Below are 20,179 nucleotides of genomic sequence, written 5' to 3'. Positions count from 1 at the left end.
AAACACACACACACACACACACACAAACACACCCACACACACACACAAACACACCCACACCCACACACACACACACACTTTTTCCAGGATTTCTGCAGCCATCACAAATGTGAGAATTCAAGAGGAACAGAGAGATGTTCAAACACACACAGTTTTGGAAAGGGAGCTGGGTTTGATTTAGAGGGGTAGTTTGTCATGGGTCCTGTATGTGGTTGCTATGGCAGCAGGTGTGTGTGATGCCAGGGATCTCCACTGGTCCCAGTGAAGTCACAGCAGCAGAGTCTGGCAGCCGCACAACATTCCTCCTCTTTAAAAAAGCTGACAAATGCTAACGCGCACACACACACAGCGAGTGCATGTGTTTGTTAGTGACTCACTGACGAGAAGAAGAAGCCCATTCAAAACACACACACACACTACCTCAAGTCGGTTTATTTAATCAGACTACAGCAAGTCCTATTTAAGTACACACACACACACATTTCTGGTAAATCAGGACACACCCATTGACATTATAAACTAGAAGTCAGCTGGAGAGGACAAAAACAGTGTAATGAAGCACTGCTGCTGACAACAGACAAATCAGAGCAAGGAGAGACTTCAGAGAGTTAAATTTGCTTTCAAACTACTAGTTTAGTCTAAAATCACCTTAAAATGTGGTAATTTGAACACATTTTTTTCAAGATTGCACATCACAATAACATCACTACCACCATTCCTGCACTGCGGTCAAAATCAAACAGGAGAGATAAAAATGCCTCAACATGACACTACACCACATCTCTCTCTAGCGGGACAGTAGCAGACTGGTTTTTACTTCTTTTTGGCCCACATGGGAGGCAGTGACTGTTGCAGTGACTGTTGCAGTGACTGTTGCAGTGACTGTTGCAGTGACTGTTGCCAACTGTATTTCAGTATAAAAAGCTGGCACTCGCTCCCAAAGCTGCTCAAAGTCACCAGATAACGTCGTGTGGTTGTTTGCGGTCCATGTCGGGGACGTTATCGCGGATCATTCGACTGTGGTTACTCTGAGAAGCATGCATGAAGCATGCCGCTTACATGTTAACTATAATATATAAAATATTTCGCTTGCCCCCACTAGTCGGATTTTTTTCCAAGAAATAAAGCCGTTGAAGAGTCCCTAAATTTAGTGAGAAAGTCACTGAATTTGCAACACGGATGGCAGGTCATAATGCAATAAATATATGTTGGAAATTATTATTTTTTTGTTTTAAAGTCAACGATCAATTTCTTGTGTGTTAGCAGAATACTGAGTACACTTTACTTCATTGCACGTCCAGTAATACTGCAATCGTTACCGCAGAATCAACAACCATTACCGTATATGTCCTAATTCCGTGCAGAGCCTAAAGAGCATGGCTCTTTAGTGGAGTGGGATTGTGTGTGTGGTGTGTGTGTGGTGGTGGTGTGTGTGTGGTGTGGTGTGTGTGTGTGTGTGTTGCCCTCAGGCTGAACCAGTAACAGCAAAACAACCCGACAATCAGTCTCTAGAGGTCTCCCCTGAGGTTGACACACACACACACACACACACACACACACACACACACACACACACCACACACACACACACACACACACACACACACACACCACACACCACACACACACACACACACCACAACACACCACACCCTCTTTTATTTCTTCATCTCTCTTCCTTTTCTCACTATTTCCCCTCACGTTGCGTCCTCTGCCCTTCACTTTTCTACAACTTGTCAAAGCTTATTCAGCGTTTCTCTGCATCCATCTGCTCTGGAGATGCTCACTCCTTGCTTCTAGAGATGAAATGTCACCCTCTTCTTTGTTTCCCACATGTTCAAAGAGAAATTAGTGCCAGTGTTGGAAGTGTAAACAGCTTGTAGGGCGGTTTGAACAGGAAGTGATTTGTAGATATACACGTCCTTGCCACAGTCACCCCTGGCAGCCACTCTGCTTTTAACCTAGTGTGTGTTTTCAGTTATTCAAATCTAAAATCCTCTTTATGCTCTGGTGTTTTTTATTTCCAGCAGTGGAAACCATGTTGCCTGCAGAGTGAAGGTCACTGTTTGAATCACACATCATTCACACTAACCCTAAGGCCGACATGAACACGAGTATTAAGTCTCTCTCTCTCTCTGTCTCTGTTATTCCATCTGTCACACTAATTTCCCACTGACACTCTCAAATACATACTTAGAAGTCTTACACGCTTTTGATATAAAACTGTTAAAGTCCAACTGTGATTACATTGTTTATTATGCAACAGCGTCCTGTACTCCTTCAGAAAAACATTCAGCCCATAAGTATAAAATAGAGGCCATATTTTTGGTTTTCATGATGCATTTTTTCTTCAAGTCAATCACGTCATAAACTTTTCCTGAAGCAGTGACATCACTGAAACAATCTGAAAACTGCTGTGTAAGTTTTTGCAAAATGAAACGTATAAAAGATATTTACAGCACAAATATGTGAAATGCTCTAAAATGAAAAGAGCTGTACAGTAACGACAGCAACCAGACCCAGACTTTAAACAACAATCCACTCCAGCTTTCTGCTACAAGCTCGTGTCTTTCTGCCCCTACAGGAGCTTCAGTGACAGGCTTTGAGACTAAAGGAACATTTCTGAAGCATTTCCATGGATCATTTACCGTCCTTTTAAAAAGGTGCTTTAAGTTAGGCTACAACATCTCCCCAGAACACACTGTAAAAATAAATAAATAGGAAAATGCCCCTACTTCTCACTTGATTTAACACCTCAGCCTCTAAACATTTTCATAATGAGTTCATGGTCTAAATCACTTGTTTTAAAGTGCCCATATTATGAAAAAAACACCATTTTTTTCTGGGATTTGGGGTGTTGTTTTGTGTCTCTGGTGCTTCCACATGCATACAAACTTGGAAAGAAAACTATCCATGCTGTTTGGAGTGAGATACGGGTCTCTGTAGACGGCCCCGGGTCTACAAACGGCAACAGAAACAAACTGTGCCAACCTGCACCACCAAACATAACGGTTTCTTCTAGCGTTCCCACCAATAACTGACAAGAAGGATTTGGGGTTGGGGGGGCGGGGGGTTAATGCGCGGAAGCACAGAAGGAGGGAAAGGATACGGGTTGATGAGGAGGGAGGGGCGAGCTAGCCTTGTTTTGTTGGAAAATACATCAACAAGAAGCGCCGTCACCCAACATCGCTTAGAGCTCCGTTAATAAAGAAACAATAACACAGAATCACTGTGACATCCTTTTTTGACTGAAAAAAACTTTTTGTGATTTCAGTTGACCTTGAACAGAGAAGAAAGCAAGACATGACTAGAGCATTATTGGCTCAGGCGCTAGAAAAGAAAAGAAGAGAGAGAACTAGGCCGAGCTGTGGTCAAGTCCAAGACCAGGACTAGTTAAGGCAGAGTCAAGACCGAGTCCACAGAGGTTCAAGTCCAAGTCCAGACCGAGTCCAAATAAGACAGTCAAGATTGTAGAAGGGTCAAATTAAGCCACATTATTTACTTAAAATATAACTTTTGGAAATCTTCCCATTCTTGAGCGTCTTGCTAGTGATGAAGAATCCAGAGGACAAAGTGCTCGCTGAGATTGTGTCCAAGGCCAAAATGAAAAAAATCTCGATGCCTGTTCTGGATGGAGTTTGAATTAAACTAATCCCTGTTTTCTGAACAAGCGCACTTCAATGGTTTTGTTTTAATGGAGGAAGCATAATATGCTGGACTTGGTCGAGACCAACTAGAAGATTTGGCGAGTCCAATGGCAGAGTCCAAGAAAAGTCCAAGTCCAAATACCAACGGATCCAAGACGAGTCCAGGACAACAGAAAAGCATCTGGAGTCCAGGATCAAGTACTACAGTCCTGGAACTAGGTGCTCTAACAATCCCTCATACTAGTCCTTAATCAGAGAAACGTGGGAGGACTCTATTCTACCTGGGGGTCTTACATGGACTACACTATTTTGATTAGGTTTCTGCAGTAGACTGGGAAGAGGATACCTTGAGGATAACTAAAGGACTTACCTGAATTTCATTATTATCATTTTTGTATTGTTTTTTTAGTTATGCTTTTTTATGTACCACTTTGTCTGTGTGTAGCATATACCATACCTGGCTTATATATATATATATATATATATATATATATATATATATATATATATATATATAAAATTCCATAATCAGAAATCCATGAAATTACAGATATTACACATTCTGTGTACAGGTCAGACAGATAAATCTGTTCAACACTGTTTCTTTCTCCCACACCTCTGTGAGGTCCAGAATAAATATATAAAATATGGAGATACTGATAAGATTCCTCACAGTTCTCCGATTGGTTTTCATCATGAAAGCCAGGTGATATGTGTAATCAGTCAGCGGAGCCACGAACAATTACATAATGTCGTCTACTTGGGGCTGTTTCGAAATGTCTTTCCTTCAACTTTAACCGCATGAACCTCTCTTTCTGTGAAAAATACGGTCTAGGATCCAGAAAACTGACTTAGAAAACTTTTCTGCAGCAGGACGTCCTCTCGCTTGAGGTAGGAAAGAAACATTATGTTACTGTTTTCAGTTGAGACGGTCAACCTTGTTTTTTAACCACTTTTTACACTTTAAAGACAAAATAACTGATTGATTAAATCGACTGAGAAAATAATAAGTGTTAGTCCGGGACAACCTCCAGCCCAGTAAGAGCGTACGCACCATGTAGGCTGAGTCCTTTTCAGCGGCCCAGAACGCCCAGGAACGCCCAGGAAAGCCCAGGCACGCCCATCAAGCAAGCGCGTGTCACAGTCTTTTGTAGCTAATGTGACTGTAGGGTTTCGAAACATAAGTCAGTTTCCACCAAGTTTTTGACTTGAAATGATCCGAAAAAAACGTGAAATGTTACTGCAATGATACCTACTTAGTCCTAGTAACAATGCCAGTGTCCTGCCAACACATAACTGGAAATTCAGTGTTGTTGTAACAAATCACTTACTGTACTTAACTGTGTTGTTTATATTCTGGAAACTATTGCTCAGATACATTTCCCCTTAGAATCTGTTGTTACTACAAACTAAAATCTTGTTCAACTGCAAAAAAAGCAGGTTTGGCAAATCATTTCTCCTAAATAAGGGTAAAGGCACCATCTTGTCTCTGAATATTCCACTTGACCCTAAAATGAATTTGCTGCCCCTGTTTCCAACAAATCAGAATCTGAAACCCCAAGAATACTATATAAATGTATTGGTTTAGCTATACTACAGGCAAACTATAGCTCTCATCTGGAAGAAAATGGAGGCACCTACAATTGGTGCTTGGATGAAGAATATGGCTCAATGTACGGAGAAGCAAATTGGGGGTGCATGAGAAAATCTGGAGGCCGTTTGACCGGTTTGTAAAAGACAAAGACATAGGGGAGCTGCTGTGATACCGTCATAAAATTTGCTTCTTGTTTTTTGAATGTTGTAGAACGGTAGAGGTTGAGAGAGACATTTTATTGTGGGTTGGGATGGGAGGACGGTGGGGGGTGGGGTGAACATTAATAAAAAACATTGTTTAAAGAAAAAGTATTGATTTCAAACATAAAAGCCCTCTTTGTTTCAGTTGTCGTACTTTAAATAACAGCAGGCACCTCCTCAACACTTTGGCTACTGTGTGCAGGATCTGACAAGGACCGCTGGGTAATGTTTGTGGCTTCATGATTTGAAGATGCCATCCAGAACCTATTTTTTATTTATTTTTTTAAATAAGTATTGCTTTCAAGTACTCCATACACCGCAATGAATGCCTTCCTGCGTGGTCTGGAAAGAGTCGATTTGCATTTAAGGCAGCACTTTGTGCTGATTTTTGTCATGAGTCATGAGGTGTTTCAGAGCTTTGTCTCTCGGCAGTCACACACATTAAACTGCAGAGCAGCAGCTGCGATGAGGTGGTGTGTGTTCCCGGAGAGATGTGGCACCAGCAGCGGGATGATACCGGGACACAGAAGGCTCTCAGTGGCCCAGATTGCTTTGCATGCTATATCACAGGCGATACATTGTCATTACTCTTGACCGGTTTCCAGGAGAACGTTGTTAAGAAATCATTGTTGGCTTCTCGGCACAGCAGGAGAAGGGACGGAGAATTAGAGCGAATGCAACAAAGTGAGAACAATAACGCCAAGAAAAACAAATATTAAAGTGCCACTGAATGAAGGACGGGGAGGGAAAACACGGACAAAAGAAAACACAATGCAGGGTTTCAGACGCTGAGCAAGGAGAGCAGAAGGAGGAACTGAGAAGGGACAAAAATAAACTCATATCAGGCTCCCACTGTGGCCTTGATATGAAATTCCATGACTTTTCATAATAGAGTGGAGGCACATCTGTGCACGTTTATTTATTCTTAAACTTTTATGGTTTCTATGGTTCTGTTTCTAAGGCCATGATGATTTATAGAGAGAGATGTATGTGTTTATTGAACTAAAAAAAAACTGTGAAATCACCTTGAACCGTGAAACTTCCCCTAACTCTTTAATAGCAACTTTAATTGCAAAATATAAAGTTTGATTACGTTGTTTCTGCGATCGTTAGAAGCCGAAATCTAAAATCAATCAATCACAATCTGATTAATCGCACAGCCCCCTTACGCTTGACTACTATTTAAATTCCCAAAAGTTCAGAGACAACTGGACACCCTGCAGTAATACTAAACACAGTCTGGCGGTCAAACTGGGAGACATCAGACGGCGTCCTTACAGCGAGCAGTCAGGCTGCACACCGGCCTGTCACGGAGACATCCAACCATGCCTCCCCCTGAGCCTCAGTCCGTGTGTGTGTGTGTGTGTGTGTGTGTGTGTGTGTGTGTGTGTGTGTGTGTGTGTGTGTGTGTGTGTGTGTGTGTGTGTGTGTGTGTGTGTGTGTGTGTTTTAATCCCTTACCGCTTTATCCCCTCCCAGGCCTGGGTTACTGCCTTCTGGCCTATTCCTGAGTAATACTGCAAGCTAATCGCTGATGGTTTGCTGCAGGAACATTAATATAACAGCCTGATCACCAGTGTGTTTAACTTGATTGAGATTAATGTCCCTTTAACTCGCTCTTTACACGTGACGAAGCGGCGCTCAGGCAACCGCTCCAGCTCATCTGGTGGCGATGAATCGCAACGCATGAATAAGTGAAAACAAGCCTGAACGATGGAGGAGGACCTGTCAAACAGTTACAGATTTTTCATTTAGTTTTGGCACATTTATGGGTGCAGTTGTAATTGCATTAATTGGGAGACATGTCTTTTCTGCTGTGCTCTCAAAACACACAAGAATAACCGAATATACACTTCTCTATTGAAAGGATACTCATCTAATTCCACAACTTAATCAGCAGGGGAGACAATGATAGTTTGATAAGCTTGTCTTCCTATTCGGTTTTGCTCTTCTCCAGCTGAACATCCTGAAGGAGCACCAGCAGCATTTTTTCTTAAGCCAGCCAAGCACACAAAGTTATTTTCTATTATTATTAAACTAGAGAAGAAGGGAGAGTTATTTCTGGCTTCAAGGGTCAATAGGTGATTGGCCGTTGGAGATTTTTCAAGGGTTGGATGGATGTGGACCTCTCCCAGATGAATCATCAGTACAAAAGATGAACAACATGGAAAATATATTCCTCTTTGATTTAAAAGAAAAAAGAAAAATGCTGTTGCTGTGCTGAATAATAATAACAAGTAATGTAACAATCTTGAGAAAACCATCGTTGAAACTTTTGTATGACAAAAACATCCCTTTTGCAGGTGAATGGTTAAGCCCGTATAACCATGGATGGATCACTGAACAGACCCAGGGTCCCAAGGGGTCAGGGTCCCAAGGGTCAGGGTCCTGACTCACAAAATGGAGGGAAACGAAACAATCACAAAAGACACACAAAATGACAACAAAAGACACAAAGCTAATACAAAGAGACACAAAATTAGTACTAATAAACATAAAACAACTATAAATAGAATGCAAAATGCCCTCTGACACCCAAAGCCACAACAAAGAAATGCACAAAACAACAAAAAACACCATAAAAAAAAGATGCCAAATGACTACAAAGAGACGCAAAACCACAAAATGACCACAAGGACGTGCATAAGACCAAAAAAAAAAGACGTAAAATAACCATAAAGAGGCACAAAACGACTACAAAAGTCCCAAAACAACACAAAACCATCAATTCCAAATAGATGCAAAAAACACCAGAAAAAGACGCAAAACGACTACGAAGAGACGCAAAACGAACACAAGATGACCCCAAAGAGACACGAAACGACTCATAGTCAAACAACTAAAAATAGATTCAAAACCACCTCAAAAAGATGCAAAACAACTAAAAACATAAAGAAAACCCGACTACAATGACACACAAAACATCTACAAATAGATGCAAAATGACCACAAAGGGATGCAAAATGGCTAAAAGTGGACTCTTTGAGACTTTGGGTTTGGGTCGCTTGTTCCTATGTATGTAGGGCAGGGGGGTCTCGGACATGTCTGTGCCCAGGGGCCCATTGTCTCATAATCTGTCCAAGTATATAACCAGTTGGACTTGAGCCTTTGTTGCATGTCAGAACATCTCTCTCTTCTCATTTCCTGTCTGTCTCTGGTTACATTAGCAAGTGTCCAATAAAGGAAAAAGATGCCGAATAAACATCCCTTTCTCAGCTTTGTGACCATGTACATTTCAGATAAAGTCAGATAAAGTAAAAACATTTTCTCAACCCACATTCAAAATCATCAGGTAGGGCTGCAGCTAATCTGCCAATTCCTTTTTCTGTTTAACACTCTAAATAATCAATTTACTGTCACATTCAACACAAAAAGCAAAGCGTCACATTTGAGAAGCGGGACCAGAGAATGTTTTTTGTCAATCGACTGATTGATTAGTCGTTGCAGCAACTCTGTCTGGATTTTTGGAGATACAAGATTTTCCCTGGACAGTGGCATGTAGTTAAAGAAAAATCAAAAAATGGAAATATATGTTGTGGGGAAACACATCTATGATACTGACAATGTAAGATCTGAGTTGAACCAATCTTCCCTTTTGCATCCTCACAGGAACACATTTACACACCTCTGTGTGTGTGTGTGTGTGTGTGTGTGTGTGTGTGTGTGTGTGTGTGTGTGTGTGTGTAGTACTGTGAATGAAAATATAATAATGATGAAAGTAATATTATTTCATATGATGAAATAATACTGAAAAAGTGAAATCCTTGCTTAAAAATGACTAAAACAATTACTCAATCATCAGAACTGTTGCCAATTACTTGACTAAAGTAACTTCAATTGAAAATCTGCACGAGGATTTGGTTCCGACTGTCAGTCTTTTGCTCGTTATTAATATTGTGCCATATTTCGGAGGATTCTAAGAAGTATTGGTACCCAGCCCTAGCTGGCACAGCTGATTGGTTACTACAGCCAAATAGAGTGAGGACTACAGATGATGAAACTTCAAAAAGAAACGGAAGTAAGAATCAACACACGCAAAACTGCAGTTACAGTTTAGCGCCACAGGTGCCGCCAAAAACAACGAAACAGAGATCTTCCAGACTCTAACTTTTTCCATTTTCTACTAATCTGATGATTATTTTCTCAAAATTTAAGACTTGTCGTCAACAAAAGGTCACATAATTGTGACAAAAATTAAATGAATATAAAATCACAGAGCTCAAACTGTTGTGTTTTTCTGAGTCCCAAACCCAAAGATATTCAGTTTACAATCACATAAACAAGCAGAATATTGTCACGTTTCATAAAGCTGGATCCAGAAATGAATGAAACGTTGCTGAATCATCAAAACTGTTGCCGATTGCGTGACTAATGTAACTTCAAATAAAAATCTGACCAAGAAGTTGGTGCCAAGTGTCAATCTTAGCCAGTTATTAATAATCTGACATATTTCGGTGGATTCTGCAAAGCTTCTGTATTGATACCCAGCCCCGGCTGTCACAGCTGATCGGGCCTGACACTGACATCACTCCTCTCATCTGTCCATCCTTTCATGTGCTTCCTCCCCAGCAGCAGTCAAAGGACTCTCTGTTCAGCTGGGTCTTACAGATGGGACTCGCTCGCTGGGCTGACTCCCGGCCGTTCATACAGTATGGATGCATCCGATGTGAGAAGGTCCTTAACCTCCTTTAGACATCTTTAAAAGGGATTGTTTCAGAGTTTTGAAGTGTGGTTGTATGAGCTTCTTCTCCATAGTCAGGAGGAGGGTCTGGCTAGTCCACACATTGCATTCCGGGATAAGAGACAAACGTGTCTTTCTTTAAACCAATCACAGTCGTCATGTGGGGCTCTAAGCGCCGTACGGCGCCACGGTGCCGCTGCAAAATAGCCTCGGGAAGGAACTTGTTTTAGTGGAACGTGTGTACGTTCAAAAGTTGTTCGGACACGGAAGCCAAGCAATGAACTGCTGTGGACGGGGACAGCAGCTAAACACACCTAAACACATCGATATCAGTTTAGGGGAACGCTATATTTAGAATATTTTCTCTACTTTACCTTGCTGTCGGACAGGGACCTGAAGCGGTCTTCTCTGCTCTCTTCAAAGCCACCAGACTCCTTTGACAATGATTCTACCTCGCAGAACATGGGAGTTGCTGGTCTCCGCTGCCTCAATCAGTTAGTTTGTGTTATTGTGCGACTTTCGTTTTTTTAAGGGGTTTGTTTGGATTCACCAAAGTCAGACAATGACACAGAGAAACCCACAGATCGAGGCAGCAACTCCCATGCTCTGTGAGGTAAAATGATTGTTTTTGTCAAAGGAGTCTGGTGGCAGTAAAGAAAGCTCCCCGTTCCCCGTCGTAAAGGGCTGTCTGAAAGGTCTAAAATCCCCCCCTCCCCCACCCCACCCGTCCACAGCAGTGCATTGTTTTACTTAGCGTCCGTGTCGGTGCTTCTCCAAACTGGGGGCGTGCCAACCGCCATCTACTGTAGCTAACACACTGACTATAGAGAAGTAACTCCCACAGCCCTGCTTCAAAAGATCAGAACTATCCCTTTAACATCCTCCTCCTGCCTGATTTCAGACGAGGTGACACATAACCTGAGGCAGAGCGGACATGTTAGACATTAATGATCCACTAACATGATCCTCACTTCCCCACCCTGCTCCTTCAGTGACCTGCAACCTGAGCACAGGTGAGGGTGGAAAAGCTACGTCTCCTTTACTACATGTCAGAGGGAAATACTGTACTGTTTACTCCACTGCTATTACATGACCGCTGCAGTTACTTTACATATGAAGATGTGACCTGAAAACAACATGAGATATGTTATGTGGAAATGTGTAGGAATGCAACACGTTATTAAAAATTAAACCTGTGGTACTCTGTGCTTTTTGGCTTGTGGCTCCTTAAATGTCTTTAGCCCTTTGACAACTTTCTGATTTTTATAAGAGACATTTCCCATCTAAACTCCCGAAATGGTTTCGTTTAAAAAAAAAGGCCCATACCAGTTTTTAATCTGGCGATCCTTCAGTGGAGCTTGGCCCTGCACTGAACTTAACTAGCAAACAGATATCAAGTAACTGAATCCAGCTCCACCTTGGCCGTACAAACACACGGATGCATCATCATTAACAACCTAATGATGGCATGTGTAATAATATATCAGTCACAGAGGACATTTTTCTTCCAGAACAAGTACTTAAAATACATTTTGCAGATCACACGTATGTACAGTACTTATACTTCAGCAGGAGTTTGAATGCAGGACTTTTACTTGTAGGGGAGTATTTTTTTTATAATTTGACCCAAGTAAAGGAGCTGATAAATTCCTCCACCACTGTTCCAGACTAGACCAAGGCCATAATTATTTATTATTAAGAGAAGAGTACACCCTGATGAAGTTTATCTGCAGTGTGTTAGGGCATGCGGTGAAATTGTCTCGAAAACATTCCTGCAGAGATTTTCTTGGTATTTAATCCTTTAAAAATGTGTTAAAGCACATTCTTATGAGGGGGAAACTAATCCTTAAGGACCTTTTAATTGCATGTTTTATGTATCGCCATGCAGCAGCAGTTCAGGGTCCTACAGAAAAGCAAAGTCCAAGTTGTGTTTCAGTTTTGCACAGCTATCCTTTAATCTGACAATGTGTTGCTACTTTGAAACCTCAGGAAAAGCGATTGTTTGAAATTACGCACATATGATGCGCGTAAAAAGCACCCTAAATGAGGGATTACTGGCGGACTTGTGCCAGAAGAAGTGCAGCTGTCAAACCCCTGTATAGCCTTGGAGGACACAGGTGATGAGTAGACTACTCTGTGAACCGTGGCTGTGTTTGGAGGCTAAATTAAATCCGACCTGCAAACACAGTGTCTCATTTTTTTTTTACTTCACTTATTTGAAGAGATTTTGCTATTTTACGCCACCATTCCCCAGACATGCTGAATATATTCCCTTGAGGGGAAGCTTTACGTGTAAAATGGAGCAAAGACAAGAGGGAACATGTCAAGGTTTCTTACCTTGATGATGCTGCTCCGGCGAGGTGCTGCCTTCACCGAATCCAGGAGAATGGTGTCGGTGTCCTGGCCGCCACCGGGGAGGGTGACCCCGCTCCGCCGGCCGCGGGACGCTCTCGGCGGGACGAACTCCGGCGCCCCGTCGCTGCACAGCCCGTCTCCATCGCGCTCAGACATGTCGACGGGTAAAGGCAAAAAAAGGTAGGGCTCGATTTATAAAGCACTGGGTGAGAAGAATTAATCAAGTCGTCGGATCTGACCCGAATAAAGTTTGACTTGGCTGCACGTGGATGCCATTTGTTAAAGGAGGAAGGGGTTTTCCTAAAGCAGCAGCCTCTCAGACAGACTGGAGGAAACTAATCTCTCCAATGTCGTTAATTACGAACAGATTCTCATAGTGACCGATCAGCGAGCCGTGGTGACTTCAGTTCACTCCTGCTCCACTCATCAGAGTCCTGCTGAAATCAGAGCATCACGCGCACACCGGTGCAGAGGCGACTTGGATGAAAACTGGGCACTACTGGTGCGCTCCCCGGATGCGCGCAACAAGTCTTCACCAGACCCTGTCTTGCTTTCTTGCTTGCTTGTTCTCGAGGCGGCGATGACAGTTTATGAATCATTAAAACGTGTAAAGCTCCAGTGCGTGAAATGATCTCGCCTACGCGACGTGATGTTGGTGGGGGGGGGGGGGAAATGTTTGAAAACAATCCAGCGTTGGCTACAACACGGCTACCCAAAAACCACCCTGATGTTACTCCTCTTCTCCCCCCAAAACACTCCGATGTCAAAGTGCAGAAAGGAGCTAACTTCCGCTGCGGCTTGCGTCGAGAGCGGGTCCGTCCATGTGTCCGCGCGGGGCGCGTTGCTCTGAACCCAGCCTCGGTGCTCGTCTCGGTTCTGCCCAACAGCAACAACAGCCGACTTTTGACGAGAACAGGCAACACAATTGACAGTCGCACCGCCTCTACCCCCGCCACCCCCCCCCTTCATCCTTTCCGGCCAGCCCCTCCCACAGCCCGCCCAAATCATGATCGAGTCGCCGGCGTGGCCAATGAGCTCCGCCGCTGCGGGATTTGGAAGCAGTCGGAGGCGCTGATTGGTGGAGGGTCGAGTCCAAGGGGACTGGGAGCGCCTCCTTACCACTTTTTAAGACAATCGACCAGGCATCGGGAGGACTGGGGGGGGGGGGGGGGGGGGGGATTTATGTAGAAACCCAGAAACGTTGCATTATGGGATTTGTATTATATTGTTAAAATGTAAGTAGTGCAAAAAAAAGAGAGGGGGGAATGTGGAGCACAGTCCTGAGTGCACTTTTATACATATATATATATATATATATATATATATATATATATATATATATATATATATATATATTTAGTAGTAAAGGGTTTGTATACCCTACATATTATGCAGAAATATAGTTGGTGTGAGTATTAAATATTGCACAGTGATGAGATTAAATGGTTAAGTTTAATAATAAATAAACATTGCACTGTAATGAAATTAAATGGTTAAGTAATAATACATTTAAATATTGCACGTAATTAGATTAATATGTATCTATATATATATATATATATATATATATATATATGTACTGTATACATGGGCAAGTAGCAGCAGATAAGTTATAATAAAAGGAAGTGAATCTTATCAAAAAAAGAAACAGCAAAAAAGAGTTGATGGTCTAGCCACTGACGGACCGTAGGCAGGCTGGGGGAACGCTTAGTGGTAAAAAAAAACTCATAAAGTGAAATTTTCAAGCCATGGGCCCTTTCAGGCAGCGCTTGGTGAGTATTCAACATACAAATTGTTTTATGCAAGTGTAGTATTTCTTTTTGGTTTAATAAAAAATGTTCAAAAATGACTCATTTTAGGAGTTACACAACACAAAGCATCAAACTTTTCAAAGCTTTGAAGTAATACACAAATACTAATCCTCCTTTTTGTTGTGAGACTGTCTTCCTATAGATACACTACAGACTATCTTCGTGCGAAATTAGATGTCTGACCTCTGACCTCTTCCTATTGTCCAGTTGGAGTCGCTTCAGAGTGACAGGCAGACTGGTAAAGAGTGGTGTGTAGAGGTATATTAAAATTGCGATACATTATTCATCCCTGTAGTGAAATTGCTTTTTTCTCTCTTGGGCATCTTCCAGAGAGGTAAGATGTCAGGGTCAGGTTCAGGGAGGCAGCCGCTCCTCCTGGAAGGAGCTGGCAGTGATTAAGTGTCTTGCTCAATGACACTTTGGCAGGGCAGATTGTTGCACACTCGGACACTCCCCACCCTGGTCATCTTGGTAACGTACAGGATCTCCGATAGATCGTAGGCCTCCTTCTACAGGGGCTACGGGGGTAGGTGGAAAGATTGTTGAGGAGCTCAGCTATTGAAAAAATTCAAATGATGATGTCTAAATATAGTTTAACAGGGTTACATATTGGTGCAAGACCGACCTTTAGTATCAGCAGTAAAAGTGATCAGACCTGGGGGCCTGGATAGCTCAGTAGGTGGAGCGGGGGACCACATGTGGCCGGGGTTTGACTCTGGCCCTTTGCTGCATGTCATTGTCCTTCTCTCTCCCCTTTCTGTCTTTTATGTCTTCATCTGTCCTGTCAAAAATAAGCAAAAAAAGCGAAGCGGGGTCAGCAAAGTACACATAGTCCAACTTTCGGTTTCTAAACTTAAAAAGTGGTGTTTATACCTGAGCCTAACCAAAGTGTTTCACAACGTTGAAGACTGCGACCAACGTTCTCTGGTCTAGATATGAGGACGTATTTCACCCACAGCGCCATTTTATAAAAACGCTCCTGTCGTATTAGAGGGTCCGGAAGACATGAGCCATATTGTTGTGTGGTTTGGAGGACTTTGGCCCTGTCAGTGTTTCTGGATTCATATTCCTGTTGCATTCATGTGTATGTTGCATTTTCCTGCTGTAGATGTTTAAGGTTGTGCTTATTTTAACTCCTTTGTACACTGTTTCATCTACAGCGATGCATCATATTCTGTAAATTCATCACTTGTTTGTAGTGCCGCTGTCCTTTGAGAACCACGTGTCTCTAAAAAGATTTTAAACTTTTCACGGTGTCAGAAAAAACAGCCCTGTTTTCAGCTTTGTGATGTTGCTTATCCAGCTGATCCGAGAGGCTTTTTAAAGACTTTATTTAGCTTGAGAAGGAGGAGGATTTTCTCAACTTGCAGAGGAACACTTGATCCTTCAGTTCAGTATCACAAACATTCAACATCAACATATCTGGAGATGCATGGTTTTCACTGGAAAGGAAGGGGACGAAAAAACATCTCAAAACTAACCTAATCTGTCAGACAAATGTAGTGTGTAAAAGTAAAATGTGTACCTCTAGATTTGGAAAAATAAAGTTACATAAAATGGAGATACTTAATTTGTATCTATACTGAAGAAAATTATAAAAGCAACATTTTGTTTTTGCCCCCATTTTTCATGAGCTTTCCTCAAAGAACTAAGACTGTTTCTACGTACACAAAAAGCTTATTTCTCTCAAACATTATTCACAAATGTGTCTGAATCTGTGCTAGTGAGCGCTTCTCCTTTGCCGAGATAATCCATCCACCTCACTGTGGTGGCATATCCGGATGCTGGTTAGACAGCGTGATTATTGCACAGGTGTGCCTTAGGCTGGCCACAATAAAAGACCACTCTAAAATGGGACGTTTTACTGTACCGGGGGGGGGGTGTCAGTATCTGGTGTTATGGTACAAGTGCCAGACGCCATTGAATGTGAGCTTGAACTCAAGTCGGTCACCTGTAGTCAGGTCGAGAGAGAGAGGGGGGGGGGGGGAACAGTACCAAACCATAACCGGATTATTGACTGAGGAGAAGTGCTCACTAACACAGATTTAGACAGATTTGTGAACAATACTTGAGAGAAATAAGTCTTTTGTTGACATAGACGTCTTAGATCTTTGAGTTAAGCTCATGAAAATAGGGGGCGAAAACAGGCGTTTATAATTTTGATCAGTGTAAATATTTAAGTAAATGTGAGCTACGTTCCACCTCTGCTCTAAAACACCATCATGCCAAATACATATAGTGTAAAATCAAAAACTTTCAGAAAAAGAGGTCTCTTATTTGAAAACATAAACCTTTGTCCCACAGGGATCCCGAGATGAAGGCGACCACGTGTCCAAAGAAAAACACACATCCTAAATCCCAAATGAACTTTGAGCCTTTTTTAATACAGTGGAAACACTTTGAAAGGAATTAGGACTTAAACTCCCTGAATCCCCTACATTATTTGTCGAAGGTGTTTTCGCTGTGTGTGTGTGTGTGTGTAGACCTTGAGCCACACAGCTGTGGAATGTGGTCAGCCTGTGAGGCTTATTAGTGCATGGAGCTTACAAGTCGCACCTCCCTGTGAGCACTCGTGGAGCCAGAGCTCTTTTGCGTAACGACAGAATTTGCCATGTTTGTATATTTTGCTCAGAATGATAGAAAAGAACAGAACAGAACAGAAAATTTGGAATCTGCTGCCACGTGTTGCTTCACACACAGACTGTCCAATAACTATGATCATGTGTTTACAGGTGTACAGGTAGACATCACAGAGACAGGTGTTACCAGGGCGGCTGTGGCTCAGAGGCAGGGCGGTCGCCTGCCAATCAGAAGGTTGCATGTTCCATGTTGAAGTGTCCTTGGGCAAGACACTGAACCCCGAGTTGCCCCCGATGCTGCGCCATCGGAGTGTGGATGTGTGTGAGTGTGGATCTGATGACAGGTGGCTCCTTGTACGGCAGCCTCGGCCACAGTGTGTGACTGGTATCAGTTCCTGTACCTACTGTGTAAAAGCGCTTTGAGTAGTCATTAAGACTAGAAAGACTCCATATAAGAGCAGTCCATTCAAAGGTAAAAACAACCGCTTTAAAGCTGCAGTGCAACGTTTCTGTCTCCCCCATGAGGAATTCAAAGAAATGACAATAAACTTTATAATGTTACATAAAATGTCATTAATTTGTACTTAAATGCTTAACCCTCCTGTTGTCTTCGGATCAAATTTGACCGCTTTTCAAAAGGTTTCTAAATCAGAAATTTGGGTTTCTTTTAAACAAATTGTCCAAAAAAACTAAAGTGGATAGTTCCTACAACGTTCCTCACAAGTTAAATAAATAATCAGTTCACTATTTTCATTGAATTTGGGTGTTTTTTGATCATTTTATAGCATTTGGAGAGAAACAAATTTATAAAAGAACTTGTGTGTGACAAATGTAGTAAAAAGAAAAAAAGGCAAAAAAACACAAATGTCAATAAAAGTGACTAAAATGTGAACAAATGTAAAAAAACAAAAAACAAAAGTCGAACAAAGTGACAAAAATGTCAAAAAAAAGCTTTAAAAAAATTGGGAAAAAGTCAACAAACAATGACAAAAACATCTGAAGAAAGACAAAAAGGGTTGAAAAAGACAATTCAAACATTAATGAAAGCTTTTTCATTTAAAAATTTGACTCATAAAAAAAAAAAAAAAAATGTTTGACATACTGTACTTCATTTCCTGTCCTTGTCTTTCTGCCTTTTTTGATTGCCTACCGTTCCAGCGAGTGTTTGTTAGTTTATTGTCTTGCTTTTTTATTTTCTGACCACGTCTTAGCCTAGATTTTTTGGGATACCTGTGCCTGGTCCTGGACTGGTTTCCTGTGTTTTAACGCTGGACTTTTACTTGTAACCGAGTACTTTTTACACTGTGGTAAAATATCAGAGTACTTCTTCCACGTCTGTTGTCTGTGGCCTAAATGTCCTTCTTTCTATTGGAAGTGGAGACACATTAAGCTTCATGTTTATTTCCTACCGAATGTGGGCCAGTGACATTTAAATGCCAGTTCACTTGGCCCTCGCTGCAACACGACAAAAGGTTTTGAGGTGAAGTTAAAATAAGAACGTCTTTGATCTCAGGAGAGGAAAATCAGCAGAGGGTGAAAGAGGAATGCGACTCCATCTTCAAGTGTCCCACTGCTGCTGAAATTCGTGCCTTCATGCTACGCTGCCACCGTGGTGTGAGAAAGTCTTTCTGAGATCTGTATGTGTGTGTGTGTGTGTGTGTGTGTGTGTGTGTGTGTGCGTGTGTGTCAAATGTTCAGTGTGGTCAGTACACAGGTGCATGCTGTTTGTCTCCTCAGGACCTTGGAAAAAACAAAACAAGACTCACTCAGAAACCTACTACATGGCTGAACTGTGCGTGGTTTTTTTAAGATTATTTTTTGGGGCTTTTTCCCTTTTATTAGAGTTGATAGACATGAAAGGGAGAGAGAGAGACGGGGGATGACACGCAGCAAAGGGCCGCGGGTCGGACTCAAACCCGGATCACCGCAGGACTCAGCTAACACGGGGCGAGCGCTCCTACCGGGTCAGCTGGAGGTCGCCCCGATGGTTAACGGTCTTTATTGTGGCCAAATTGTTCATCATTATGGTGTTATAACGTGAATATAATTATACACTGGTCATCTGTAGGGGTCCCGGTGGTCTCACATTGCCTAGTGTTGTGGAGTAAGGTCCCTACACCACAGATGCATTCTGGGATAGGAGAAAGAAAACGCTCTGGGTTGTTTGCATTTCTTTAAACCAGTCACAACCGTCTTGTGATTTGATTTTTTGAACAAATCTTGCAAGGAAGCACACTGATAGTCTATTCCAAACATTGCAGAAGACATATTATAGATGATGTAAATGTTGTGATTCTGATGAGGAGCGATAGGAAAAAGCTTGTCGCGCAAATGCGTTTTTAAAGGGCAACAGCCAATGAAGACACACCATCATTTACATCATCACACTCACTCCGACCAATGGTGTTACTGCATCACTAAGTGACTCAGTGGCAGAGGGACAGAGGGACAGAGGGATAGAGGGACCGAGGGACCGAGGAACCGAGGGACAGAGAGATAGAGGGACCGAGGGACAGAGGGACCGAGGAACAGAGAGATAGAGGGACCGAGGAACCGAGGGACAGAGGAACCGAGGGACCAAGGGACAGAGGGACAGTGGGACAGAGGGACCGAGTCAGAGGTCACAGGGCTGGTCCTAGGCCCTGCTAGACCACGTTCTGACCAAATCCCCTTAAACAAGAGGACATCTTCTTCTCCAAACTCCTTCTCATGTAACAGTGTCTTTAGGCACATTTACTTTTTGGGATTTTTAGGCCTTTATTGTTGATAGGACAGCAGAGACTGGAAAGGGTAGGGGGGGGGGGAGAGACACGCAGCAAAGGGTCGGAACCGTCGAGGACGCAGTCCATGGTTGAGGACTGAGCCTCTGCATATGGGCACGCACTCTAAGGTGATCTACCCAGGCGCCCTCTTAAGGCCCATTTATAAGCCAAAGTTTACTTTTCTGTTTTTATTGGACCGTGTTAAACCTTTTAGGGGTGTTTACTCCTCCATTAGTCACGTAGACAGTTGTTTAAAACATTTGGCTGTGGAACCAGCCGCAGTAATCCGCTCCCTGGGTGGCGACCTCCCTTTGTTTCCCTTACACTAGCTGAGTGACTGTTAAGCCATGCAATCTTTACAGTGTAAGAGTTAATAACTCCGCATGGAGGGATTATTATCAAGGTCCACGGTTTCGTTTCTTCAGAGGAGATTCTTGTGTCGGCTTCCTTCTTTCAAATCTCTCCTTATGGGGATGTTGTGCTCGCTGTTTGCAGATGCACTGCAGATCATCACACACACTTACACCCACTGCCAGGTGTGCGGGGGGGGG

General features: G+C 42.5%; 1 protein-coding gene across 1 annotated transcript in view; it reads right to left on the bottom strand.

Annotated features, from left to right (window-relative positions):
- Window positions 1-13,425, bottom strand: part of plcl1 (phospholipase C like 1) — an 85,744-nt gene extending 72,319 nt beyond the window's left edge. Inside the window, exon 1 of the mRNA XM_032515238.1 lies at window positions 12,459-13,425. Coding sequence (XP_032371129.1) covers window positions 12,459-12,632 — 174 coding nt within the window. The 5' untranslated portion in view covers window positions 12,633-13,425. The remainder of the gene's footprint in view (window positions 1-12,458) is intronic.
- Between the last annotated feature and the right edge of the window lie 6,754 nt (window positions 13,426-20,179).

Source organism: Etheostoma spectabile, chromosome 5, assembly GCF_008692095.1.
Source record: "Etheostoma spectabile isolate EspeVRDwgs_2016 chromosome 5, UIUC_Espe_1.0, whole genome shotgun sequence".
In the NCBI taxonomy this organism is placed as follows: domain Eukaryota; kingdom Metazoa; phylum Chordata; class Actinopteri; order Perciformes; family Percidae; genus Etheostoma; species Etheostoma spectabile.
This window is presented reverse-complemented; position numbering and strand designations above follow the sequence as displayed.